This window comes from Patiria miniata, unplaced genomic scaffold (genome assembly GCF_015706575.1).
Source record: "Patiria miniata isolate m_02_andy unplaced genomic scaffold, ASM1570657v1 HiC_scaffold_3, whole genome shotgun sequence".
NCBI lineage: Eukaryota > Metazoa > Echinodermata > Asteroidea > Valvatida > Asterinidae > Patiria > Patiria miniata.
Window position 1 is genome coordinate 5,400,532 of NW_024037069.1, and position 22,219 is coordinate 5,422,750.

A 22,219-nucleotide genomic window follows, 5' to 3' on the forward strand; every position below is an offset into this window, starting at 1 on the left:
CAGAGCAGACTGATATTACTTTGTAATGAATTTTTGTGCCAATGCTTTCGTTTCTACTCGCAAGTTCCAAAAATGAAGAGTTTACCTCGCTTTCAATTTAACATGGCCGACTCGTGAATAAAGTATCGGTACAATTTTGACTAAAATTACAGAACACTGCAGTTTTAAACCCTGTACATTAAACAAAACAGGGTGTTTCACTTGGGACAGATTTTGGAAAATTACAATTAGGACAAGTTTAAATTTGAAGTATATTTGCACCTTGACAGTTCACTTGTAAGAAAACTGAAGACTTTAAACGCTGCATATTACACATCATACATAAATTATTCCCCAAGAAACAATTTGAATGTCTTCAAATTCAATCGCAAGACTTAAAAATAAATTGAATATTTTATATATTACACAGGAAAAGTTATATTTGCACACTTTCTGTTACAAGCATACCTGAATCATACACTTTCTTCACTTTAACAAACAAAATAAAACACTTTTTTTGTTCAACGTAAGTTCTTTTTTTGGAAAACAAATAATCTCACAATTGTTTGGTAAGAGAGAAACTTTTTTTTTTAATGGTGAATGTTTTGCTTTATTTTGTGGTGGGAATGTACAGGATTCTAAAAACACAAAAAGAAATCAAAGGAATAAAAATAAACGAAAAGAATTATGCACCAACTATTCTAAAAAAAACTTGGAGATTTAAATTTTGAATTTTTTTGTTACTTCAATAGCAAAACAAGTCCGAGACCATGTATCTCTCTTTGATGATGGCATTATTCATCACGAAATAAAATTTTCATCAATTTTATGAACTTCCCAAATGTCCTGCACATTTGAAAGAAACACTGCAAATTAAAGAAAGAAAGTCCACACTCATTGGCGGGGTCATAATTTTGAATCTGATTGTCTTATGATAACGTCATTTATATAGACCTTTGGGGAATGTTGTTACATTTTGATACCCCGTTTGCTACCAAAGAGTGTAAATCGTCAAAGATTGACAACAGTTTATGAAAAATGATGCAGTTTGAAAAGTAAAAATTTAAAGAGTACGCGAGGAGAAATTGCTCAGTGCAAACACACACATACCTGTACGCGTAATTGGCCCCTAGCGACTGCAAATTGCCCGAACAAAGCGTGGGTAATTCAATTTGCGTGCTCCCATGCATGCAAGCACTGTGCGATCGATATTCCCTGCCGTTCGTTTCGGGCAGTGTCACATTGTCGGGGAACAATTTCGCGTACTCCTTTGTCAATCTTGGACGATTTACAGTCGTTGGTAGCAAACGGGGTATAAAAATGTACCTAGCAACATTCCCCAAAGGTCTATATAAATGACGTCATCATAAGACGATCAAATTCGAAATTATGAACGCTCCAATGAGTTGGACTTTCTATTTTTTGTGGTGTTTAAAAGTGTTGTGTTTATCCAAAACAGCATGATCTCATTTCAAGAAGCTTTAATATTAATTTAAATAATTAGATTCAATTAAAGCATTATTTTTTTCTGGTGGTAATTACCTTCACATTTGTAATTGCTTGTTTAAATCATGGAGGAAGGAACACAAACTTCCTCCATGTTTAAATATAACTGTATTGTACAGTCGAGTCTTGTTAATACAAACTCGTTCGGACCTAGCCAAATTGTTTGTTATATCAGAATTTTGTATTAAGAGGAACATCAGTCCCATTCATTGTGCACATAAATGCACAGTCGGGACCAAGGCTTTATGTTTGTTATAACCAGAACTTTGTATTAACAGAATTTGTACTAACAAGAGTCAACTGTACATACATTATACAACTTTGTATCGGTTTATTGGAGAGTGCTAAATAAATGTCAACTAAATTGAATTGAATTGAATCACAATAAAAAGATTTTTTTTTTATGAATAAGAACTATAAATATATGATCACAACCGACTTGATCAAAAGATGTGAAATCATAATTTTTATGCAGGGAAGAGTACGAAAAGAAGCATTTTCCCGAAAATATGAAAACATTTTTTTTTTTTTTATGCAAAGGGGAAAATGTACAAAAATGTGACCTTCATTCTCAAATTCATCCAATTACATATTCTAGTCAAGCACACCCACTCAAACACAATAGTTCAGATGTCACACTTTTTGGTGTGGTTTTGTCAAAACTTTTTACATCTAGACAACAAAATATCTGAAATAAACGATATATTTCCATATGTACAGTTATATACAATAGCACACAGGGAAAAAAAGCAACGCTATATTTTGGTCGTACAAAGCATTTGTGCTAAGTACACCAAAAAACAAGTGTTAAATATGAAAAAACAATTCTTATATTTACAATTTTATATTAATCAAAATTTGCTCGGCATACTTTCATAGTTAAAATCGCTGAGACTCTGTGAACATGCATAGAATTATATGATAGATTATATATACACATATATTAAAATTTTGAAATTTGATCGTTCGTAACAGCCGATATAGTGTAATATAGGGATATAGGAAGCGAACACCGAATACAAAAGGTTCTGTAAATAAATACAAGATAAAAATTAGCTCATATTTAAAATATACTACCTTCAATATATCATCCAATCTGGTACATTTACACTCGTTACATTTTGAGAAATTTGTTTTGATTTTGAAGTTAAATTCATCAAAATTGGCATCTTTTTAAACTGAACCGAATTTGTGGACTCCACTGACAAACAATCGAGGGCGCTGTTGGTTGGAAATGGGAACGAATAAATGCTCATAATATCCACCCTTGAACATTTATATATTGACCAACAAAGCTCACTGTTTAAAATCCTATCAAAATTTACAAATATAACATATTTGAGGGTAGACAGTCGATATTCGCTCCCCGAGGTATTGGAATTTGACAAAGTAGTTCCTGAGGTGAAGCCGAGGGAACTAATTTGTCAACTTCCAATACCGAGGGGAGCTAATATCGACTATCCACCCGAAATAAACCATGTCATATTTGTTTTACTATACCTCATACGTATTAAGTTGTCAAATTTTCCCGTTGCAGTATTACACCTCGGCATAAAATCTTCGGAGAAACTTGTCCAGCTCACCAGAAGAATATTGCTCAACCTCAGTAAAGTTTAGTTCTTTTGCAAATACAGTAACCCCTAAGAGTTTATACCGCATTATGGACGACTTTTTTTAGTAGACACATGAGCGTGCGTACTACACCTGTGCGATCGTTCCACGATTGCTTCGTAAAGTGGCGAAGTGGACTTTCGCACGGGTAATAGTCTACTAGGAATGCGTATTTACCTTGTGTGTGAATACTCGCATGTGCACAAGCGTGCGTACTACACCAGTGCAATAGTTCCACAATTGCTTCGTAAAGCGGCGTAGTGGACTTTCGCACGGGTTATAGTCTACTAAGCATGCGTATTTACCCAGTGTGTGAATACTCGCTCGCGCGCTTGGTAAACAGTCAAAATAGCATCTGGCACGTGATGGTGAATGGACCAGTGAGAATTCGGCTCTTGATCATGAATATGTATGAGGTATTAGTATTACTTTGTATCTTTAGATTATAAAAAAACTTTGCGAAAATCGACAGTGGAATGTTTTGTACACGAATCTGAGTTTATAAAGATAGCGTTAGTTTTATACTTTTGATTCTCACACGAACGGCAAAAAATTAAACTAAAATCTTCTCAATCAAAAGAACTGTTTTCCTTTATACCTTAAATTTTGTGCCGTACTTCCAATTATTATTTTTTTGACAAATTTTAAAAGTTATTTGCCGCTGTTTACATTTCTTGTTCTGATTATCAATTTTGTTCATAATTGTTTATTGTTCATTTATTTCCACTGTGCCACATATTTTAATAACAGTAATCAATACAAAAAGGTCCTTTATAGACAAATGGTAAAACTGTAAGGGAACCTACTAATTGTAGGCCAAATCTTATCTGATTGTCAAAATTCAAGAACTATATGAACCAAATTAGGAAACTCATAGCTGCAAACTGTTGTAAATTTATATGATATCGTTGTAACGTTGATTGCAACAAAATGTCATTGCATACATGTATTAACAAATTAAAACACTTAATGTTTTGTTCAAGTTTTAAATTTGATTGTAATATAGGTATTTTGTTTTTCAAATCAAGTGCCTTAATTTTGCAAAATTATATATATTTTAGCACACTTATTTGTTTTTACCCAGCAATGTTATACATGTGCAAACCATTTTGGTCTAGTTTCTGGACTTTGACTGCATAGTGAGGATATTATGTAATTTTGCCTCAAAGGAACCGAACTGATTAAAGACGCCTTTCCATATGCACGTTTTCAGTCCGTGTTGTGTCCGTTGCGTATGCGTTGCGTTCGCGATGCGTTTCGCACGCGTGATTTACCTTTCCATATATACGTGAAGTATGCGAAATGAAATTGGCTAGCAAGGTAGGAAAATGAAAACGGCAAGCCGTCAAAATTTGAAATGTGTCTACTGGTTGCAGCTGCATGCTTACAGAAAAAAAATCATTCCAGTAAAAAATGAAGTCACAAGGTTTGGGTCCATGCAATTTTCCAAAGCAAATTGCTTGCAATCGATCCGACGGTTTGACGGCAACATGATAATGGCCGGGTTATTGCGCTTGTGCGAAGCATTGCATATGCGTCAAAATCAGTCTTGGAGCGATTTTGACGGGCGATCAGAACGGACACGCTGTGTTTGTGTACATATGAAAAGGGATGTGTGCTACAATATGAAGTCGATTTTTGTGTCCGTATAAATCAGGCATGCAACATGGAATTAACAAAAAACGAGGAAATACCAATCTTTACAGGACTTTGTACAGTGTTTTTCAATTTTAAATGGCAAAAGTCTGAGGTGGAAAATGAGAAAATCAGCTGATCCGAGGAAAAGTTGCATGCCTGATAAATGAAACACATGAACACAGACTTAACGGGGGAAAAAATGTGCATATGGAAAAGCGCCTTAAGCCGGGGTATATTTTGTCTCCAACTGGGGGTAGATTTACAGCGTAACGTCCACCACAACCCACAAAGGTTGATGCTTCACACTTTCATCTGAATAGCTCTCGGGTACGACAGGAGACGGCAACACAGAATGCATCTGTTGTCAAGCAACACTTCTAAATCACAGTGTACGCCTTAAGACACATGATTGTGACGTAGACCAGCCACAGGATGGCCAGAAATGCTCCCGACAAATGCTTCGTGATCTTGGGGCCTCCTAGCTCACCTCCAAAAAGCTGTCAAAAAAAAAGAAGCAAATTGTATGCAGATGTACGTGTGGTGCAATTTGAAATAAGAATGATGGATTTCTTAAAATTGTGACACAGGTTTAAATTCAAACACCACTGCAAGGGCAGATCCAGGGGGGGCCAAAGGGGGCCATGGCCCCCCAAAAACGAAACCAATTTTTTTTTTTTTTATGTGACATTGCAATAAAGGCAGGCAATGAGTACACCACCATCTTTTCCTCACAAAAACATTGGTTAAAGTGGTCAGAAATTGCCTCAGATCGCACCACAGAGCATCTAGAATCCAAAATTTTTTGACCCACTTTTTGGGGGGACAAAATTTTTTTTGGCCCCCCCCAAAAATTGTGTTCTGGATCCGCCCTTGCACCACTGCGGACTCTCTTTTAGTAAACCTGTCCCAATTCTTAGTCTCGGAGGTTCAGACAGTCACGTACGTGTGTGGAGCCACACGAATGATATCTGATATATCCAAGCATGCAAATTTTATGCGACCCCGCGTGCCAGCTAATTGGTGTCGAATTTAAAAACTTTTAACGTCGTTTTGATCAGAAATATGGACTAAGCTGTTGATTGGTCAATTTGGCTGCCACGTTTTTGTAAAACAGCAAGGGGTTACTGAAGACCCAATAGAAGGCGGCCACTGAATGGTCAGTATCTGTACGTCAAGACGCAGTCTTGTTTTGCATAATTAATCGGCTAATCTGCATGAATATCATGCAATTTCTCCTCGCAATATCTTGAAAACTTCCGCACTCGGACTAAAGAAAATTCTGAGCATCTCACACATGCTGTATTTGAAGTTATTAATATGTGAATCAGGTATGCTTGGAACTTCCTGGGTCCAAGTGCCAAAATTCCCAAGACTCTACCGCACTTGCCAGGGATTAATTGGAGCCGACTGGATCCAGGGAATAACAAATGATTTCAGCCTTGAACCAAGTCTAGGTGAATTGCCCCCACTGACTCTAGTCCGGAATCTCACTAAAATCAGACAAAGTTCGCTGTCCCCCCCCCTTTTTTCCAATCTCCATCTCCACCTACCTTTCTTCTCATGATGAGTATGATGATGCAGAGGGTCCCGATACCGGTGAAGAGGAGTACCGACATGAAGAGGTTTCCTTGTTCTATCCTGAACGGTCCTTTCTTGGTGGCTAGGTTGTACATGACGCTGATGATCCACGGAATTCCCAGGCCAAGGAAAACGTTCACGCTGTTACTTCCTGACGTCACAAATATAAAAAAATTTAAAGGAATATACAACATTTGCTTTTCCTGTAATTTTCAGAAATGGATGGATTCGAGGGTTAGTATTCAAATATTGTTCCAATGGCCTGTTTAAAGATTTTGTTTTCGCGGATGCGGGAAAAACCAAGAAAATGAAAACGTAACACGTCGCAACTCGCGACGCGTCGTAACCGACAACTCTTTCTTGAATATTAGACGACTATTTTCTGTATGCTGAATAAATACTAGTCAACGTGTATACACCTACGATGCATTGCAGGATGCGTCGCGGCTGCGACTCGCAACGCGTCGTAACTGACATCTCTTTGTTGAATATCAGATGACTATTTACTGTACCCTGAATAAATACATATAGCAGTCACCGTGTATATACACCTACGATGCATTGCAGGATGCGTCGCAGCTGCGACGCACTGAAGGAATAAGATGTGTCGCAGCACTGCGATGCATCGTAAGTTACGATGATTTTCGTGAAAACAGGTGCAGCATTAATAGATGGAAATGTGGCGGCACGCTCATTCATTAAAAGGCCACATTGTACGCTGGAGAATGCATACCGATCGATTCTGTGTCTTGTACTTTTTAATGCTTTTATATACCTATACCAAATGCAGAGCCAGGCGACAATTTCATTTTAATATATATGCAAGCGATATCAGCGTAAGATTCAACGACGCCACGGTATGAAACAAGCTGAACGTGAGTCACTATCAGATTTGTTTTTCAGGGACGGCTTTTTGAAACGCGGAGATCCGCAAATATGGGGAACAGTCTCATGTCTGTCATTTTTACTCACCAGCCGAACTACTTTAGGGAATGGTTTGATAGTCACCGCTGTTTTTACTCGCATTTGGCGAGCAGACTACAGCTAAGGTCAAACCCTGCATGTAAGGGTTCTTTCAAAAAAATTGAAGTTCAAAAAATAGGAGAACAATACAAGGCCCGCATGATTGAAGAAGTGTGCACATATGTGGGGGTCTGGGTAAAAGTCCAAATTTAGAGGGGGTATGGGAGGGCAACCCCCCCCCCCCCCTTTAGATTCGCAGCCATACCTGTGATGTTCCCAATAGCAGCGTCTGCATACTGGTCGTGAATGGATGCCGTACGACTGGCGAACATGTCCGGTACGCTGGTGCCCAGCGCAACGATGGTGATACCAGCAACGGCTGCCTTGAAGTACAGTACACAGCTGAACAGTGTCGCAAGCTATAAAAAGACAGAAAAAAGACAACAACTTTTAATCTCTGTAATACGCATTGGATGTAGTTTTTCTTTAGGTTTTAATGCACAATCTTTCCGTTTTAACAGAACTTGTGAAAATGACCTTAAAGTTCACGATCCCTACACCCATATAGTGTGGACATTCCGTTGTTTGTTGACAAAAACCGGCGAAAAAACTCTTCAGTTTTCAACCCGAATTTTTCAACTTATAAAAAACCTGGATGCATTTTACCTGTTCTACTATTGCAGTGAGTACACCTATGCAGGCTAGCGACAGAATAAAAGCTGGCCATCCGCCCCATATACTCCTGAAAAATTGGGGGAAAAAACATAAAATAAAACAACAGAAGTAAGTTTTTCGCACTTTTAAGGAAAATAAATTTGGAAAAACATTGCGGGTTATAATTTTAAATTTCATTCAAAAGGGAGGGTGGTCATGTCCTATTATGTGTTGTTAGATTCATGAATATTTCAAGTTTTAGACAAATTTTCTTTATCTTTCAAAATATTTTCTCAGCTTATAGGGAATATACATCATTTGCTTTTGCTGTAATTTTCAGAAATGGATGGAATTGGGGGGTTGGAAATATATAGCAAATATAGTTACACTGACTTTTTTTAGGTTTTGGGTTCGAAAATGCTATAAAAACCATGAAAAACAATCATTTTCCTGTAGTCTGGTTCCCTGACTCCATATAAGAAGAAACAAAGCAGTTTACATACATTGGGGAATTGTAAGGTCAGGGAACCAGTCTAGCTGGCTTGTACCCGTTCATAGGTGTGTAATCGATCGATTGCAAACAAGTGCGATGGTCAATTGGGGCCAGTATTTGGAAAAAAAGCCAGTTTTTTCCAACGCTGGTTGGCCGACCAGCGTTGGAAATTGATACAAAAATCCCACTTTTCTTGAAAATGACAGTATACCAGGTGCCATGATTTTACAGGATGCTTTACACTGTCATTTACTAACAGTCCAGCAAGGTATTTCAAAATGATTTGGTAGTTTTATTTTTTGATGTTTGCAAATGTTGTATTTTCCCTTTAATGTCCAATGCTCGTCAATTATACAAATTTCAGACTTGTGTTCTAGAGTGGCATATAAGCAAATAGTATCAGGTTCGACCAAACTCTACTCGCTCAAGGGTGGATCGGGGGGGGGGGGGGGGGGGGGGAACTCCCCCCCCCCCCCCCACCCCAAGAACCCAACAATTTTTTTTTTTTTAAGTGACATTGCAATAAAGGCAGGCACTATGTACACTACCATCTTTTCCTCCAAAAGATTTGGTTAAAGTGGTCAGAAATTGCTATGAAATTACAATGCGTCGTTGCTATGTAAAAGGGCGCCCTCTTTCGTTGGCGCACGAAGCCCATAGAGAGATTAAAGAGATATCTGAGGAAGTCTTTGCTCGATCATCTTCTTACCTTGGTGGTATGAGTGAGAAGACGACTTTCCAGAGGAATGTGATGAAATGAAAGAGATAATCGATCTTGGCTGGCGGGATCTCGTTGCCCTCCTCGTCCTTGTCACCTCCTACATTCATTGCACTGAGAAGGATAAGCAATAATCAATAATCTATCAATACTCAATAGTTGATAATTGATAAATCTGTTCATCAATAGACAAGAAAGAAATAATCAAAATTGGTTGCAGAATCTCGTTGCTTTCATCATCTCTGTCACCTCCTACTGTCACTGCACTGTCAAGAAAATACTAATCCATAATCAATCAATAATCAATAGCCTTAATACTTGATCTATCAGTTCATTAATAAACATGGAAGAGAGAACCAATCCCTTGTCTTGTAACCTCTTGTCATTACATTGTAAAGGGAAAACCAATCAATCAATAATTGATCAATAACCAATCAATACTTGATCAATAACCAATCAATACTTGATCAATCAGTTCATTAATAAACATGGAAGAGAGAACCAATCCCTTGTCTTGTAACCTTTTGTCATTGTAAAGGGAAAACCAATTAATCAATAATTGATCAATAACCTATCAATAGTCAATCAATACTTGATCAATCAGTTCATTAATAAACATGGAAGAGAGAACCAATCCCTTGTCTTGTAACCTCTTGTCATTACATTGTAAAGGGAAAACCAATCAATTAATAATTGATCAATAACCAATCAATAATCAGTAGTCAATTAATACTTGATCTATCAGTTCATTAATAAACATGGAAGAGAGAACCAATCCCTTGTCTTGTAACCTCTTGTCATTACATTGTAAAGGAAAAAAACAATCAATCAATAATCGATCAATAACCAATCCATAATCAATAGTCAATCAATACTTGATCAATCAGTTCATCAATAAACATGGAAGAGAGAACCAATTCCTTGTTTTGTCACCTCATACTGTCATTACACTGTAAAGGGAAAACCAATCAATCAATAATTGATCAATAACCAATCAATAGTCAATAGTCAATCAATACTTGATCAATTGGTTCATTAATAAACATGGCAGAAAGAATCAATCTCTTGTCTTGCCACCTCGAACTGCATCATTGGTTATTGATCAATAACTGATCAATAACTGATCAATAACCAATCAATAACCAATCAATAATCAATCAATAAATTAGTTCAGCAGTGGACAATTGCTATGAGGCTACTCCAAAAAGAACATGCACGGTACCTTTTGATTTGGCCGAGCCATGTTTCTTCCTCTTCTTCCTCGTTTTCGGCTAACAGATTGGCCAGACGCTCCGAAATGTCATCTAACCACGAAACAAAAATAACCAAATAATAAAGGATGAAAAAAAGTAAGACTGCTGCAAACTGCTTACTGACTGGATGGACCTGAAATATATAAATCTAAAAATTAATGTGGCCTGACGTTGCGAACTTAGCAAGTTCTTCTTCAGAGGCTAAAACAGAAATGACAGAGGTACATATACATTAACATGGGGGTGCACACAAACATGCAGGGCTGAAAGAAGAAACACAAATAATAAAGGAATTGATCAAGGGTAAATTTAGCCCCCTAAATATTCTGTGTTTTTTCTGAATTAAATAACAGTTTACAAATTAAATTCAAGGAACATCTGGTACCCTGACTTGCTCAAATACTTGACACATTTTAACTTCGAAGTCTCCAGACCAAAGCGACTATTGCTACACTGTATATCACGTGATTGGGGGCAAGCCTTACGCTAGCAAACCCCAGCTCCAGCATGGTCTGGTGTCTTTGTGCCATTCTCACCCATTGTGAACAATGTATTGGTGCTGAGCGTCTCTTACGTACCTATGCAAGAGCTTGCCCCGAATCATGTGATTAGCAACAATGTCTTTGGCCCAGAGATTTCGAAGTTAAAACATGCCAAGCATTCTGAGCAAGTCAGTGTGCCAGATGGTATTCAAATTTAACTCGCAAAGGCTATAGGTTATAAAATGCAAATGGCTTATTGGACAAGATGACTGCGTTTACTTGTTGCTATAACTACACATTCCCCCTCCCTCCATAATTTCTTGAAAAAGCAATATAATGAAAAAAATTAAAAGGCGAATAACAGAAAACCCCCCCCCTCCAAAAATTGAAAGTGAATTCTCTTTCAGATTGATAATGCCATTAAATTTGGTTCCATTATTCGCTGAAGTGGATCAGTGACTCCAAATCTGAGAAATGTCAAGTCAATTTTGAACTTACCGAGCGCAAGATTGGCCACAGCTGCACTATGTTCACCTAGCTTAGCTCCAAGGCTTGGGTTTCGTATTGTAAGCACAAAGTTCTTCGGATCCTGAACGGAGGACAAATAAAGACAAAGGTTGTTAAAGGTATAGACCATCATTTGTAATTTGTGCATTTTGTTCGTTTGAAGCAACACAAGTGCTCAAATTCCAAAGAAAATCTAAACTTTAGCAAAACAATTCAATTATAAATTTCAAATTTTCAAAAAGTCTTAAATCACGTTATTTAAAAGTTGTTTTTTAAATATTGCAATTTTTTTCAAGCTGTTCTAAAACTCCTTCCCATCTGCACTACTGAACAAGTTCACGAGTAAAACCATGAATAGTTACGAATAATTGAAGTTTTGTGAATAATTAATGAATATGTATGAACATTGCTCCGCCCACCTTGGTTTTCCTGTTGACATCGACCTCGATCTGCTTGCTGGTCTCCCTGTGCTCAAAGAGTAACGTCCCCGACGTTGAAGTTTTGTGAATAATTAATGAATATGTATGATCATTGCTCCACCCACCTTGGTTTTCCTGTTGACTTCGACCTCGATCTGCTTGCTGGTTTCCCCGTGCTCAAAGAGTAGCGTCCCTGACGTTGCCCGGTAGTCTGCTACACTGGTATCCAGGCCACCACGCGCTGTGCCATCCCTGTATTCAGCCAGAAACCCAGAAATTTGAAAAAGAGTTGTGTACCATCAAACATCACTATCAGAATTCACTGACATAAATTATGCAAATAGGCCAACTGGCGAACAGCGCCACTCGATTACCTGACGTCAGTCTGGCGTATTGCATCGATAAGGGAACATCGATATGGGTGGTGTTTGTAAGACTTGTGCGAAATGTTGCAGGGATCAAATTTGGAAGAGACAATTTCAAGATTAAAGCAAAAACTTGCAAGCTTAAAGAGGTTGTGGAATGCTCGAAGACATTTCTGTCATTTTTGGGGAATATGTAGCCTAAGGTGTGATGAAATAAAAACGACTATTGTTTCTGTCATGAAATGAGTACAAAAGGTACTTTTGAGAGCTGTTTTTCAGGTCCTGTTTCGACCCGAACGTGCAATTTGTGTAAAAGTCGTCGTTGCGGGCAGCAAACAAAACACAGTAAATCGTGACATTATAAACAGGACTCGTATATGCTACTCTGCATCGGGAGTCCTGTTTATTACGTCACGATTTACTGTGTTTTGTTTGCTGCCTGCAACGACGACTTTTACACAAATTGTACGTTCGGGTTGAAACAGGCATAACAGGACTTGAAAAACAGCTCTCAAAAGTACCTTTTGTACTCATTTTATGACAGAAACAATAGTCGTTTTTATTTCATCACACCTTAGGCTACATATACCCGAAAAATGACGGAAATGTCTTCGAGCATTCCACAACCTCTTTAAAACCTCAGAAGTACTGTATCTACTCACATTGTTGCATACTGTATTGAAACTGTGCCGTCCGAGCCGTTTGATCTTAATACAGTCGCCGTGACGATGCCTTTCTCCAAGTCTGCGGCATAGTTGGCGCTGTCGAAGGAAAACTCACCAGGAACTGGAAAGATGAAGACAATTAAACAAAAGTAGAAATGAAATTTTTTAATTGTTTTTAAACAGAAAGAAGTTTTGAAGAACTAAAAAAAAAAAATGTTAGGGTTTAAAAATGTCAAGAGCGCAATTCAAACGCTATCCTGGTTTTAAGGTAGCAGATCATGATTTTGACGTGTGACTAGGAAAAGGACCTAAGCAGCCTAGGCACGCAAAAAGCACCTTTGGAGATAATCGAGTTGAAAAGTCTTGTGCTGCCATTTCTAAATGAAAAATCGCATCAGGCTGAAATTTGGGCTCATGAAAGTCGTTAAAACTTAAAATCATAGAGTGCATTTTTATTTCAAAATACTACTTAATTTTGAGGTAATTTAGATTTTTCTGCTTACGACCTTTTACCAGGAACTCCATCTGTCTTAAACTTGAACTTGCCCTGCATTAAACGTGCGCTTAAGCGGCATATGTTAAATCCTAACGTCCTTTTGCCGGGAACAAACTTGGCTTTGCGTATACCCATTTAGGTGTGGGACATTAGGGCACTTGGATCATTTTTGCCGGATCATGAAAAACCTCCTTCCGTCCTTTGTTTACTGTTAATTACGTCAGGATGACGTAGCCCCTTGAGACAATATGTATATCAAATTAAAGATATTTCCAAGCTTAATCGAAAAAATCCGAATTTGACATTTTGACCCTTTTTTGCCCTATGACCTTCTTTCAGGCACCCGACGATTTATGCCTTCAGTAAAAAAAAGGGCAAAAAGCTTCACAAAACTGTTTTCACCGTTTACAAATAATGTCCACATTATCTTCAAACTTTTCACACATTTTTGCTCACTAAAATTATCAACCATTTAGTAGCCTTCCAAAAATAAATGAAAGCCCTCAATTTTTGAAGACCAGTGATACACTTAACTCTGCTTAAAAAATCATCGAAAATTGCATAATTTATCTAATCTGATGCTCAACCTGTATAATTTGTTTCTGCCCCAGCTATAAAAGTAAAGGTCTTACGACCCGACCTCACAGAATTCTTAATGAAGCTTGGACATTTTGGATGAACGTTTGAACCTTGGAACTCTTTCAATTTTTTAGCAGTTGAAGCTTAAAGGTAGAGTATATCATTTGCAGCTATCCAAAACGTAACTGACCAAATTATTGTTGAAAAGCTTACTTGGCTTAAAGATAGTAATGGCACTAAACTCCCTGTGAAATTATTCCTTCTGGCATGCTGTCATTTTGAAGAAAACAATACAAGAAGGTCATTTCCAAAGATGAGTCAAGTGACACATTTTTTTGGAAATTTCCTTCAATAGTTGGTTTGTAGTTGGGTGCGCGCAAGCGTTGACATGATGCGCAGGTGTGCTATTATTCGTCCGTTCACAGTGTGACATTGCGCAGCTGCAATCGGTTGAATGCGAACGTGTTCCGGATGCTGAATTCGGGCACGATTCAAAACATGACTGGGCAACTTTCGAATTGAAATCGAGATCCTAGAATATTGTTTTCTCGGAATATACAGCATTCACACAGTGAGCATGTAACAATAAAAAAACAGTGCACTAACAATAAACATCTATTGTTAGTGCATCGTTTTTCTTTTGTTAGATAACTGGTGCTTTGGCCATCAAACTGTAACGTAAAACAGGATTAAAAACTATGTAAACCAGTGCCAAGCGAGGGGGGATGACCTTGTTACCATGGCGATGTACTCACCATCATCATCAATTATCGTGACCCGGGTCAAGCTGGGGTCACCCAGGGCACCCCCTCCGTCAGGATTCTTCAAGATGACGTAGAAGTCCATGTTGTTCTCAAATTGGTTGTCGTTGATGATGGGAATGGAGATGGATTTACGCCACTCTGTCTCTTGAAAGATCTGGTAGTATGGGAGGAGCACACAAAGCATGGGATGCGGAGATGCGGAGAAGATCAATTCAAAGTGAGGAGAACATATGATGGCTAATGGCCAAAACGCAATTTTAAAACTTATATCTTCACAAAGCAAACTCTATCCTGAAAGAAATGTTAACAGAGCATATCTTTGCCAGAGATCTGACAGTGTAACTTTAGACAAAGGTCTTACCTCCTAACTTCGGACAGAGATCTGACAAACTAACTTTCTGACTGAGATTTGACATCGTAACATTTGACAAAGATCTTGTGTAAAAACATTTTTGCCAAAGATCTGACAACCTTTTCTTGCCAGAGATTTGACATTATAAGTTTTGACAGAGATTTAACATTCTAACTTTTGATATGACAATCTTCCAAAAACATCTAAGTTGAACAAAGAAATTGAAAGGAGTGGGGTTTGAACCTGCGACCTCCAGATTGCCAACTCCACTGTTCTACCAACTGAGCTTTCCAGCCCTCTGTTGGCGGTTCTCCAACTTGTCAATGTCTTTGTTCGTTGTGGTATATTTGAAAATCTCTACTATGGACAGTAGTCTGATGTCGTGTGACTTTTTCACAAAGATTTGACATCCAAACTTTTGACCTCGATCTGACAACCTAATTTCTGACAGACTTCTTACCAGGACTCCTTGCGTGTATCTGAATTCCGTCTCATATTTGGCCGTTCCTTCTCTTGTCTCGTACGAGATGCTGACGACAGAATTGATGTAGCTATCATCCTCTTTCTTACTGTTGTCCTCTTGAACTTCATAAGCTGCTGCTTTCCCGTTTTCCTGCGTCAAAAAAAGAAAATTAAATGCCTGTTCAGAACGATTCTCACATTCGGACGAAAATGAATGACCAATTTTCAGAAGTGAATGAACATTTCAGGAAATTGCCTGGGAAAACCTATAATATACCAATTTTATGTTTGACTTGAAATCATGATATCATTTTCTTTTTGTGCCATAGACATTTTTTTATTAAGGTAATGATTATGACCAGCAAAAGATGGCAAGCCCTATTTTGTATAGAAGTTAAATGCATGTAGGCATTCAAGATCTAGGATATGAAAGCCCAATTAATAAGCTTTCTTTTAGTATAAGAATCATTAAAATCACTCACATACTTATGCAGTTATTAAGGAGTTTTAAACACAAACACAGTTTTTTAACCTCGTCCACGGATCACAATAAAGGTAAGTGATATTTCAGCAAAACAAAAACTATTTACATATCAAAAAACACATAAAAACACTCTCATAACCATGATAACTGGCACTTAACATTTATTTAAAAACCTGCTGCTTCCAAAGTTAAAACATGCTGAATAATTTCAAGAGTTTATAGTCTTGCCCTGCCTTCTACTTGGCTACCCGGGGACTTATGAGATTATTCTGATATCATTTTCAGGATAGGACATTCTTTTTTTTACTGAAAAAAATCACGTACCTTAATGTGATCTGTGGACAAGGTTAAAAAACGGTGTTTGTGTTCAAAATTCCATTGCTGGAAATTTGCATAAGCAATTTGAATAATTCCTGTACTAAAAGAAAGCTTATTAATTGGGCTTTCATATCCTAGATCTGGAAAGTGCTACGCGCAGAAGTTCTGTAAAAAAAAATAGGGGGCGCCATTTGGGTTTCTTCTTTTTTTTCTCACTCTGAACTGTCAATACACAATGTGTTTTTTTTTTTTGCACTTCGCAAAGAAGAATATAAAAATACATTACAATGAAAGCATAATTCTTAATGGATGAACCAAAAACAAAACATCTTAGTTTAATCACCCCAAAAGACCTTGCTACATTCCAAACCCGTCAATTTTTAATGAACTGGAAGGAAGAGAATTAATGATTTAATCATTTTTTTTTTCAAGACAAACAGGAGAGGAAGGCTAAAAGCATCGAGACAGAGTGCCCGTTTCCAATGGCAACCGATGCGCGGGTAGAAAAAAAATGGATCCCTGCACCAAGGACGTCTTTACAAAATTAGCTGTTACCATGGTGACGATATCAACTAAATAATACAGACTAATTAGTCTGTCGTTTTGAAAGCCAAGGCATATTGTCGTTGAACCATGATGCTTTGTACAATGCTACTAGCTGGGAAGAGCACATGCAGAACTTCCCCGAATATCAAATTCTAAACTTTACAAATTTGAGGGAAAAACTACAAAGTGACGAAAGCAATCAACAACTTTAATTGTACCATCAGAAATAAACAGCCATTTTTATGTTAAACTAGTGCATTTTTCCCTGTTATTTCACATATATGTAGCAGGCTACCAAAGCAGTTTTCATTATCAGATGTCTTTAGAATGGAGTAAAAAAAGACAGTCAAAAATTAAGTACCATTACATCGTTTAAACATAACAATAGAGTAACACTATACAAGATACAAATGTGACCTGCTGTGGCAAAATGAGGAGTGTCCCCCAAAACCTTGTTTTGAGCATGTCTTGAATAATCTGCGCCTGAAGTCGGATATACAGTGTCTCTCTCAAAAAAAAATTGCAAACAAAATAAAAAGGATTGCCAGACGTAGAATGTAAAACCAACATAGATAATATAGATATGGTTTGAAAGATACGCCTTTCCACTTTAAAATGAGACATCAAACGTCCACATCTGATAATTTTTGACAGAGTTATGAGTAATTTTCCAAGAGAGGTCAAATTGACCATGGGACCAAGTTTTCAAATGACTAATTTAGCTTGATTCCATCACATGTATAACTTTAAAAGTAAAGATGGGGGTTATTCCTCATTATGATATGGCAGGTCACAAAATATGAAAGCCACATTGAAGTGAGCAAGATAAAGTGAAAGATAAATAAATACACAACAAAAGCTAGAATGGAATATAATATCATTTTTTATCCTTAAATGGATTCAAACAGGGACTCACTCATAATAAAACATTTATGATAACTCAAGCCATTCTCATTTTCACGAAATACCAACAAATGCGCACGAATAATGAATCAACGGTAATGAGAATTCGTGGCAGGTTTTGAAGATAATCAAAATGTCAATGTTGACTAATCACATTTCTCTAGATCCCTGTAATATTGATTTCTGACAGATACTCATCTAGTCCGCTCCCTCGAGTACGGGGTCACTCATGAACAAAACAAACAACTAGAGGAAACGACTTTCGTTGAAAATTAATTTGTGTCGCCGCGGGCGACGACTGCTTTATGATTATGATCATTACCTGCTATAAAGCTTGTTTTGTTGGCGCAATAGTCGCCATAGCAACAGTGCATGTTTGAAACGACAAAAGCACTTTCTGCAGTGTCATGAATACATGTATGGTAATCCTTCAATGGCATTAAACTCTTTTATAATGTTTTACACAGGCAGGCAAATCACAAGACAAATTGGTGTGAGATCTTTATTTTCAAGAATTGCCAAGACCATTTTGGGACGATATGTGGCCAGAAATAGTCCAGTACAAATTCTGGCCATGGGGAAGTATTAGGGCTGTCTAGTTTCGAATAAGTTAGTATTCGATTACTTGAAACAGCATTTGACCAAATATTCGGATATTCGAAACTGCCAGCTGCAACTTCGTGCCATGCTAGTCAAAAGTTGCACGCAAGAACGCACAAGTTAAATTTGCGTGTGCCGCACGATATGGGCCAAAATTGCAGTATTATGAGTGCGTTCAATTACTTCCCCACGTTTACTCGTGGAGGACTTGTAAAGACTTGTAAGGACTTATGAGGACTTGTGAGGACTTGTGAGGACTTGTGAGGACTTGTGAGGACTTGTAAGGACTTGTAAGAACTTGTAAGGACTTATGAAGACTTGTAAGGGCTTGTGAGAACTTATGAGGACTTGAAAGGACTTGAAAAGACTTGTGAGGACTTGTAAGGACTTGTGAGGACTTGTGAGGACTTGTAAGGACTTGAAAAGACTTGTAAGGACTTGTAAGGACTTATGACGACTTGTAAGGGCTTGTGAGAACTTATGAGGACTTGAAAGGACTTGTGAGGACTTATTGGAATTGTGAGGACTTGTAAGGACTTGTATGGACTTGTGAAAACTTGTGAGGACTTGTGAGGACTTGTAAGGACTTGTGAGGACTTTTTGACTTGACTACAATACAGTGGCAGAATTTGGATGTTATAATACTTACTAAAAACTTGGTTACCGGTATGTACTGGTTGCCAACAACCAAAAATGTGTTGGTGTTTTTTTTTAAATTTGTTTGAACAAGGAGTCCTCAATTTCCAAACATATCTGTGGACAAAAACTTGAAATTGTACTCACCATTAGGGCACCATTACTCTTCCTGAAAAATAAGTAAACAAATTGAGAAAAACAATTATTGGTGATAATTATCGAATATTTTTTCAGCTTTTTTTTTTGCAATATATATTTTTCCCCGGTATAATTTCCAGGGTGAATGACAAAATAAACACTTTAATTGATCAACTCTCCTTAGCTCACCTTTAAAAAAAAAAATCATATCAAATGATATTTTAAAGCCTGCCTAAACGTCACTCTGTTCGGACAACACAAGCACGCACAAACACGTCACCCTGCGAAATTAAATCTTCACTTCAAAGTTGAACTTTAATTTCTGAAGTGTCACGCGGAACCCAGTTGCAACCGTTATTGCCCTAATGTACAAGTACACATACACGTACATATACACGTACATGCATCTATGAAATTTGACGCTCAGCACACACAGTTGATTAGCTGATAAATAACCAATGCGCAAAGTACAATCACCGGCAGGCCCACTTTAAATCTGGCTTAACCACTTCAAAATGCCACAATTAAGAAGGACTGTCACGCCATACATGTGTAGTGGGTATAGGTCTGGGGTTAGTTAGTCTGTATTGCCAGACTGTGTATTAATTACTGTATCTGAAACCTATCTGTCATCTTCAAGTAAACTTGAATCCTCGATCCTGATTGGTCGCTCCATGGCAACAAGCCGTGCTACATATAACCATGTAGCACGGCCACGGTCAATACCGCACTCCGCGTATTGCGCGTCAAGCTTGAAGATAAATTCGTTGTCCTGCTCGTGCTCGTGGAACACGGAAAATGTAGTGCGTCTGTGTCCCACACAGACGCACTACATTATTCCGTGTTCCACGGATAACTTGCGCTCGCAAGATAACTAATAATAGACCCTGTGGGTTGAATGCCCTCAATGCGGACACGCTTTTGTGCCTCCTTGACCCATGACAAAAGCTACCCAAAATGCTTTGCGTTTCCTGAAAATATTTCGTCGGGGAGTTGAGCCATTGCTATAAGCTTCCTTGGATTGGGCACTGAGTGCAAGCCTTTGGCTAAAATTATCGATTGACACTCCATTAAAAAAATCAAGGATTTCATTATCGTCTGATGTTTCGAGATTTGTCCACTACATGTACTGTCAATTTATGCTAAAGGTCGAAGCTGTCAATGTCCGGACAGTGTCATAAAGATGACTTTGTCTCATCAACTGAACGAGAAACAGTCATTTTCAGACGGACCTTGAGAGAGATAGACAGAAGAGGCTTCAAGACGTTTTCACGTCAGAGGGGAAAAAAGTCAAATTCATCAGAGAACTGTGGTGCCATCTGATGAGGATATATGTAATTCTGGTGAGATGAATATTTGACAGCTTGTTTTTGTCTCGTGGACGTTTGCCTCGGAAACTAACAGATGGCATGGTGACTACATGATTAATAAACAACCAAACTGAAGCTAATAGTTTAGCTAGTGTAATTACTACGAATAACAAGTATTGCTTTATGTAAGAAGTATTTTGTCTTTGAAAAAAAGAGATCAAAAATGCTTTTCTGAGGTAACACAAAAAGAAAATGCTTTTCTGAGGTAACACAAAAAGAAACCCAAACTTTTATGCAAGATAACAAAAATATATCAAAAATTTTGCCGGATGGGTTTAAATTAGTAGCTCTTGGACATTTTGTTGTCCCTTTCAAAACTTTCTTTTTCCCTGTACTGAGATTCTTAACCACGTGATGCCGAGATTATTTCTGGTCGGAAAACACCATTTATAAAAAAGACAATTATACGGGGCTAATTTTAAGTCAAACACCACCTGAATACTGACTCTTGAAAAGCACTTGTACAATATTTGTACGATTACTTCTCACTTTTAAATTCATACTTTGCAACACTCAGAGGCCCCACCACGGAACAATATTTGCTACGAGGGCAGGCCGGGTACCGCGGCCAAGTTCAAGTTCAACACAAGGTGTATACAAAACCAATGGGAACAAATGACACGTGTATATGTCCATCACCGCCAGAGAGTTGGGAAAAGCTTGACGATTTAACCCGTCACCGGCCCGCCCCTGCGAATAAATTGCCGGATCGTGTTTATACATATGCTCCTGCGTTAATTGAATAACCTACACTCCTAAATCCTGCAAAATCCTCTTTGCAAAATGGAGGATTTTGCAAGATGAGGCTTGTGTGGGGCTGATTTCGGAGGATGCACTGTGTCAAGGTCTAAGTCCCGACCTTGTGTTGTTTATGCTCAGCCATACATACCGGTACTTAAAATCCTCCACGCTGACCCAGGATGTCCCTGGTTCTGCCTCAACATATTGGCAGTAATTGCCGGAGGATGTTGCAGGATTGAGGCAGTGGTCACCCCTCCAAGGACCACATTCAAGAAATAACAGGATTTTGCAGAATTGGGGCTGTATGCTATTTTTACATGAAGGCAGTTGGAGGATTTTGCAGGATTGAGGTTACATCCTAGCAAAAATGCCTAGTAAGTAAGGGTTAAAGAGAAAGACAGGATCACATGATAAATCCTTTTTCCAGAAAGGTCTCTTTTAAAATGAATTGTAACTCAGTTTGGATTTGAACCAAAGATAAGATTGTCTGTCAAGAGAAAACACCACGAACGAGAAGATTGTATGCATCTGTGATGCATTGTTTTGAGTCCGCGCGATGTCCGTGCAGCTGCTTCATTCAAGAGGATCAATAACACTAAAGACCCTGAAAAAGTCAACGACCGTAAAACCGTGGATATTGACACCCTGATGGGCTGAAACTTCATCCGTCCAGAAGATCACGGGAATTCCCATATCCTCCATTCCCTAAAGGCCTACAAATCTCCAATTAATGTAGACACTCAAGAACTGATTGCTTCTTTCTGCTTTTCGCGAGAAGATCTCGGCAAATCCGCAGATAGTGTAAGACGATAGTTGCAGACTGGGGACGGACAATCCAACTCTTAGTTTACGCCGTTAGCTCTAGTTGGACAGATCATTATTAATACAGATGATGAAAAGTCTCAAATCTAGCCCAAATATCAGGTTTTTGTGTCTACCGGGCGTCAAGCTGACTTGATATGTTTGAGCTCATCGAAAGCAAAAAAGGAGCATAAGCAA

At 38.1% G+C, this 22,219-nt stretch overlaps 1 protein-coding gene across 4 annotated transcripts in view; it reads right to left on the bottom strand.

The window, feature by feature from the left end:
* Positions 1–1,735: 1,735 nt before the first annotated feature.
* Positions 1,736–22,219, bottom strand: part of LOC119737512 (sodium/calcium exchanger 2-like) — a 73,816-nt gene continuing 53,332 nt past the window's right edge. For all 4 annotated transcript variants that reach the window (XM_038211931.1, XM_038211932.1, XM_038211930.1 and 1 more), the window contains 12 exons: positions 19,119–19,140; positions 15,483–15,635; positions 14,662–14,824; positions 12,829–12,952; positions 11,927–12,053; positions 11,374–11,464; positions 10,363–10,444; positions 9,132–9,254; positions 7,942–8,017; positions 7,541–7,694; positions 6,285–6,463; positions 1,736–5,231 (listed from right to left, as the gene is read on the bottom strand). In XM_038211931.1, coding sequence (XP_038067859.1) covers positions 5,112–5,231; positions 6,285–6,463; positions 7,541–7,694; positions 7,942–8,017; positions 9,132–9,254; positions 10,363–10,444; positions 11,374–11,464; positions 11,927–12,053; positions 12,829–12,952; positions 14,662–14,824; positions 15,483–15,635; positions 19,119–19,140 — 1,414 coding nt within the window. In that variant the 3' untranslated portion in view covers positions 1,736–5,111. The remainder of the gene's footprint in view (positions 5,232–6,284; positions 6,464–7,540; positions 7,695–7,941; positions 8,018–9,131; positions 9,255–10,362; positions 10,445–11,373; positions 11,465–11,926; positions 12,054–12,828; positions 12,953–14,661; positions 14,825–15,482; positions 15,636–19,118; positions 19,141–22,219) is intronic.